The sequence below is a fragment of the Neomonachus schauinslandi genome, chromosome 5 (genome assembly GCF_002201575.2).
Source record: "Neomonachus schauinslandi chromosome 5, ASM220157v2, whole genome shotgun sequence".
Classification (NCBI taxonomy): domain Eukaryota; kingdom Metazoa; phylum Chordata; class Mammalia; order Carnivora; family Phocidae; genus Neomonachus; species Neomonachus schauinslandi.
In genome coordinates this window covers 59,739,913-59,746,634 of record NC_058407.1, presented here as the reverse complement: position 1 = coordinate 59,746,634, position 6,722 = coordinate 59,739,913, and the positions used below count along the sequence as shown (strand labels likewise).

Here is a 6,722-nt window from a genome sequence, read left to right as displayed (position 1 = left end):
TCCGCGAGACTGATTTATGACGTTTTACAGCCCTATAAAAGCTGTAGCGACGAGGCAAGCGCTCCTACCACCGCTGGCAGATTTAGTCTAATAAATAAAACATAAACAGTTAACTTTATGTGTCACTTTTATTGTTATCAAGTAAAATATAGCCGAGCCCCGGCAAGCTATGATTTTAAACTATAATTGTTATCAAGTACAACAAGGGGACCCAGCTCCCTCCCTGGGCTCTCCCTTCTGCCACCCCCCAACTCTGAGTTATGGGATCAGCTAATTGGAATTAGTGGCACGACGTGGCCACCCCTGGCTGGGGTGGGGGGGCGTCAGAAAAAGCAGCCCTTTCTTGCCCCCTCCCTTCTCCATGGCCCTGCCACCCCACCATCAGGGTATTCCTGTGGGTGGGTGGCAGAGAGAGGGGAGCGGGTAGGAATGGACTGGAGACCCCCAAGGTCTGCCCAGCCTCCCCAGCTTGGTGAGCTTACCCCTCAGCTTTTGGAAAGCAGCCTGGAGCCGGCCCTTGGGAATGTGTGTTTACATGTAAACACATGTGTTACATGGATACAATCCCTGGCCGGAAGCAGGCTCTGCCCACACAGGCCTCCCGCTTAGCTAGGTCAGCGCTCTGTGGGGATGAAGCAAGAAGAGCTCCCAGGGCCTTGGCTGGGCACCATCGCAGGGCACTGACCCCTGGCAGACCCCTCTCCTCCTTGCCGCAGGTCCTTAGGAACCAGCCCTGGAGGTAGTTGTCAGAAAGCAGCAGGCCCAACGGAATGAGAGTGGAAACAGCAGTGAGCAGAAGAGATCCTCCGCTCTGGGGCCGGGGCAGGGAGGGTCAGTGGGTACTAGGGGCGGAGGGCAAGGCTTCTGAACTCTGCTTTTGCCAACCACTTCCTGTCTCTCTTCAGCGGGGGGCTCAACCCCCAGACCTCCAGAAATGACGTCAGAATCCTTTGCATCCCGCTGCCTCTACCTGCCCGGTCCGGCTGGGACCCTGCCTCGCCGGCCCCATGGCCAGAGGGTTGGGTGAGTGTGTATGGGGAAGGGGGCTGGACTCTGGTATCCTTGGATGGGGGGCACCCCAGGCTCTCCAGCTTCCTGGGCTCAGCCTGGGCCCCTCCCCATCCAACCTCCACTCCAGTCCTCCTCATTCAACTTCCTCTTCCTGCAAAAGAGGGGCGCTGCCCGGTGACCTACACAGACTGAGACAGGATCAGGATCGCCATGAATGGAGACCTCTGGAAAAGCTCTGGAGCCGAGGCCCAGGGGGCCCACCGGAGGCCCACGGGGAGACCCTGGGAGGGGGCTGAACCGCAGCCTCCCCACAGCCCCCCAAAGCCCAGGCTTTGGAAGGGAGCTGAGGGCTTCCCATCCCCTTTTGCAGGGGAGGGCTGTCAGTCGGCGGGGTGCGCACTGGGGGCACCTCAGCCCCCACCGGCTAGCCCCACATCACCACCACCACCGCCCCGAGCACCACCACCACCACCACCACACACAAAAAAAATTGGATACATTTTGAATAAAGCGATTCGGTTCCTTATCCGGGGACTGGGTTGCTCCGTGTGATTGGCCGGCGGAGTCACATGGTGAAAGTAACTTTACAGGGTCGCTAGCTAGTAGGAGGGCTTTATGGAGCAGAAAAACGACAAAGCGAGAAAAATTATTTTCCACTCCAGAAATTAATGATCATGAGCTCGTATTTGATGGACTCTAACTACATCGATCCGAAATTTCCTCCATGCGAAGAATATTCGCAAAATAGCTACATCCCTGAACACAGTCCGGAATATTACGGCCGGACCAGGGAATCGGGATTCCAGCATCACCACCAGGAGCTGTACCCACCACCGCCTCCGCGCCCTAGCTACCCCGAGCGCCAGTATAGCTGCACCAGTCTCCAGGGGCCGGGCAATTCGCGAGGCCACGGGCCGGCCCAGGCGGGCCACCACCAGCCCGAGAAATCACAGCCGCTCTGCGAGCCGGCGCCTCTATCAGGCGCCTCCGCCTCCCCGTCCCCAGCCCCGCCAGCCTGCAGCCAGCCAGCCCCTGACCATCCCTCCAGCGCCGCCAGCAAGCAACCCATAGTCTACCCATGGATGAAAAAAATCCACGTTAGCACGGGTAGGCAACTTTGCTTTTTGCTCTCCCCCTCCCTCCCCTCTTCCCAAGCGCTCCCCACCCTCCCCGGCCCCCTCCGGCCCCCGTCCTCCTTTCTCTCCTTCCCCCTCTCTCTCCAGGAGCGACTCTGGGTTAGCACAATTGAACTGGATTTACGAGCGAGAATGGGTAATTACATCCCCCATAAATTTTATGGCTTAGCTACTCTGGGCAGTCCGAGCCATGTGCTACGATCTGTTATGTATGTGTGAAAACTATGCTCGCTTTCTAAGGGCGCATAAATAATTCAGTGTCGTTACAATGAGGATTCCCCTCTTATTACACTACAAAGTCTCCAGCTTCCTTCAACTTCTTTATAACCCATTTAGCTTGATGACTTTATTTCCACCACCCCTCCTCCTGTTCCACAGAGCTGAGGATGGGGTGGGGGGGCGGGAGCCTGCTGCCTCTGAACCCCACTATTTGCTTTTCCCCCTCCTCCTCCCCCCAGTGAACCCCAATTATAACGGAGGGGAACCCAAGCGCTCGAGGACAGCCTACACCCGGCAGCAAGTCCTGGAATTAGAGAAAGAGTTTCATTACAATCGCTACCTGACCCGAAGGAGAAGGATCGAGATCGCCCACTCGCTGTGCCTCTCTGAGAGGCAGATCAAAATCTGGTTCCAAAACCGTCGCATGAAATGGAAGAAGGACCACCGACTCCCCAACACCAAAGTCAGGTCAGCGCCCCCGGCCGGCGCTGCGCCCAGCACCCTCTCGGCAGCCACCCCGGGCACTTCTGAAGACCACTCCCAGAGCGCCACGCCGCCAGAGCAACGGGCAGAGGACATTACCAGGTTATAAAACATAACTCACACCCTGCCCCCACCCCGTGCCCCCGTCCTCCCCTCACACACAAATTGACTCTTATTTATAGAATTTAATATATATATATTTTTTGGTTCTTTTCTCTCTTCCTCCCACCTTGTCCCTTGTCAATTCCAAACTGACAAAACAGATAAACAAGCCCTCTGCCCTTGTCTCCCTTCCACTGTTAAGGACCCTTTTAAGCATGTGATGTTGTCTTAGCATGGTACCTGCTGGGGGTTTTTTGTTGTTGTTGTTGTTTTTATTTTTTTTTAAGGCCATTTTGGGGGGTTATTTATTTTTTAAGGAAAAAGCTGCAAAAATTATATATTGTAAGGTGCGATGGTCTGGTTTGGGTGAATTTCAGGGGAAATGAGGAAAAGAAAAAAGGAAAGAGAGATTTTTAAGCCAATTCTCATCCTTCTCCTCCTCCTCCTTCCCCCCTCTTTCCTTAGGCCTTTTGCATTGAAAATGCACCGGGGGAGGTTAGTGAGGGGGAAGTCATTTTAAGGAGAACAAAGCTATGAAGTTCTTTTGTATTATTGTTGGGGGGGGGGCTGGGAGGAGAGGGGGACGACAGCAGACAAAGCTAAATGCATCTGAAGAGCCTCTCAGAGCTGTTCAGTTTGAGGAGCCAAAAGAAAATAAAAATGAACTTTCAGTTCAGAGAGGCAGTCTATAGGTAGAAACCCCCCCACCCCACCATCGTGGTTATTGTGTTTTTGGACTGAATTTACTTGATTATTGTAAAACTTGCAATAAAGAATTTTAGTGTCGATGTGAAATGCCCCGTGATCAATAATAAACCAGTGGATGTGAATTAGTTTTACGTCAATGTCTGATGGTTTCTTTTTATCCCCCTCCTCCTTCTGGCCTGGTAACATCCCACCTTCTCTATAGTTGCCTGAGTTTAAGCAAACACACAAATCTTAACTCTCAACTCAGTTTTCCAATGTCCTTAGACGAACCAGCAAGGGGGTTGGGGCAGGGGATCCTCAAAAGAGGGGATATGGAAGATTAGTGCTGATTTCTCCCATCCCTTCCCTGAGTCTGCAGAGAGGGACATAGAGTGTGGAGCTGGGAGGGTCTCACTTTTCTGTAGTTAGGCACAGTGTCTTCTTTTTGTTGATTCCTCTCTCCCCTCTTCTCTTTTCTCTCTGCTGAGTAGGCCTGCCTGATTTGCAGACAAGAAGGCAAGTTTAAGGAATGGAGGGGGGAGACAAGAGTTTTCATCTTTTAGGACTCTTCTGGGATGAGGGATTAAGGAAGACGCCCCCTCAATGTGCCTGTGCTTCTTAAAAGAAGGAAGATTTTTGAGCTGGTGATTCTGGAGCAGCAAAGTGACCTGTCAGGGTGGCTTCTCTGTTTGTTTAGACTTGGAAAGAAGGGTGAAGTGGAGGCCAGAGGCCCAGGAGGCCCCCTTGCATGGGTAGGCCTCAAAGCCTGATGCCTAGAGATAATGAAGAACTTTTATTTTTTTCCCTAACTTTTATCATGGACCTGCCAGGTGTTGAGAAAAGACACAGGGAAAGGCAGGGACCACCCCTCTTCCTATAAGCTCCCAGGTCCTGGCAGGGCTTGGGGATAGCTGGAACAAGGCTCTCAGGCTGTTTAAAAAAAAAAAAATTCAATTGTTTCCTTAGGGATAAAAAAAGAGAGAGAGAGAGAGGGAGAAACAACAACAACAAAAACTGGCCTGGATTACCTGAATAATTAATTTAAGCCAAAGGCTCCCAAATAATCCTGATCCTGAAGACCAGGCCCTAAGCAGGGCCTGCTCAAATCTTTTCTTGTTTGTTGGGAGGAGGTGGGGGTGGGTACTTGGTGGGCTTCTCAGACAATTTATCCAAATTTCAGAATAGAGGGCTACGAGAAGTAGAAGAGAGAGGGCGAAGAGATCTGGGATTTGTAGAGGAGGCAGGGATACCCCTCTCCCCTCTCCCCAAATTCTGGAGTGAAAGGTAACAATGGGGCCAATTGTGAAAATGTGTTGTTCGGTGTTCTTTGGATTTATTTCCTCTTGAACCACTCGCTGGCTGGTACTTGGAGTGGAGTGCATATGGGTGCATGCATGCATGTGTGTGTGTGTGTGTGTGTGTGTGTTTTGGGGGGAATCACTTGGTCCTCTAGGTCTACTTTCTCCTCCCTCAGTGGTGCCCTGGAGATAGCAAAACACGATGCCTACAGTGTGAGGAAGCAGGGCCAACAATTATCTGGAGTTATTTTATGTAATCAAGTGAATTAGGGGCCAAATCTGACTGTAGCTCCTAGCATCTTGAGGCAGTTGACTTTGGGGCAGGAAAAGGGGGTCTAACCGTGCTTGGGAAAAGGGAAGGAAGGTCTGAGGGGTGGACTTGGGTGTCTTTTCAACCCTGTAAGGAAGTTTAAATGGAAAAAGGGGGGGGGGGCGGAGAAAGAAAAGGAACTTAAGATCCATAGGCTTATTCTAACTTTGCTCCTTTGGTTTTTTAGAGGAATTTATTCCCCTCTCTTCCCCAAAGCTGAAGAGATGAAAGCGAGGAGGAGAAAAATGACTATTTTTCTTTCTTAAGCTTCCCCCTGAACTTGCCGAAGGGACACTCTAGCTCAGGAAAGCAGTAGCAAAGGGTTGGGACAGTTCTTTTATTGGCCTTCTTTAGGAGCTTCAGGTTCTCCTCCTCTCACACGTATACACACATAGTTGTTCTCTGTCCCTCTTGGTGTGACCAGGGGAAACATCAGAAATCCCTAATTCTTGACAAATGAAACAAAACTAAACCCCCTTACATTTGAGTTTTTGAAGATTTTGGCCTCTGGTCTTCCCTCCAGTGGGCTCCATTCTCTCCTCTTCGCCCCAAACTCTCCTTTCCTTGGGCCTGACCACCCCAGAATGGGATCAGCGTCCCAGAGAGGGAGTGAGGGGCGTGGAGGGCCGACCTGGGCCCCTAGCTCCAACGGTCTGGGTCCCCGCTGCTGCTCCCCGCGATGCTGCCACAGCCTCACTGGGAAGGGCTGGAGCTTTTATTGAAGTTGGGTTGAGCAGAGGGGAAAGGCTGGGGGGGAGGGCGGGGAGGACGCAGCCCAGGTTCACGGGGAGGACACAGCATTTTCTCTCCCATCGCCTTTATACTCGGCAGCGCCTCTGACCTCTCCCCCACCCCCAACTCCGACCCTCCCAAGCCAGCCCTTGCTCAGCCCCTGGTCTCCAGATAGGATGCCACTGCTTTTGTAGGGCTGGGGATTTCTTGCCCAGAGTAATGGGAGAGGCAAGGCGCATGAATGCCTGCTAGCGCATTGTATCTCTCTCGCCAATGGCTAAGTTAAAAGAAGACGGGGTGAAAGCGGCAACGCCAATCTTCCAAGATCCTTCTCTCCAAGCACCTGGAGATCCCCACAGGTCACAAACCCCCTTGCCATGTAAGTAGTTAGCACTCGATCTGCTCAGGGCGAGGAGCACAGCAGTTACAACTCTGCCTCTGCGTGCATTTCCATATTTAGCTCAATTCCCGATCTTGGGGAGGGAAGGCGGGAAATCCAATCATGAACAGAGGGCTTCTGCTGGGGGAAAATGGAGTTTCTGTGCCGAGTCGTGTACCTGGGGAGTGAAGAAACTTGGCTCAGAAAGGAGAAGGTGGGGAGGGAAAGTGAGCCTGGGGTGGGGGAAGGCCTGGGGAACTCGATTTCTCTGAGGGCGTCTTGCGGTTGCTCGTATGAAGTTTCCTACAAAGTTTTCTCTGCAATCTGTGCATCAGCTTTTTTTTTTTTTTTTTTCATGCGTGGAC

General features: G+C 52.1%; 1 protein-coding gene across 1 annotated transcript; it reads left to right on the top strand.

The window, feature by feature from the left end:
- The first annotated feature begins 1,374 nt into the window (after positions 1–1,374).
- HOXC4 (homeobox C4) lies at positions 1,375–2,995 on the top strand. The gene is made up of 2 exons (XM_021686785.1): positions 1,375–2,118; positions 2,606–2,995. Exons 1-2 carry the CDS (start codon positions 1,680–1,682, stop codon positions 2,956–2,958), a joined length of 792 nt encoding a protein of 263 aa, XP_021542460.1. The 5' UTR covers positions 1,375–1,679; the 3' UTR covers positions 2,959–2,995.
- Positions 2,996–6,722: the final 3,727 nt, after the last annotated feature.

Coding starts and splice junctions, on each gene's coding strand:
- HOXC4 (XM_021686785.1), top strand. CDS start 1,680: ATGATCATGAGCTCGTATTTGATGGACTCTAACTACATCGATCCGAAA. Junction 2,119..2,605: donor AAAAATCCACGTTAGCACGG/GTAGGCAACTTT, acceptor TCCTCCCCCCAG/TGAACCCCAATTATAACGGA.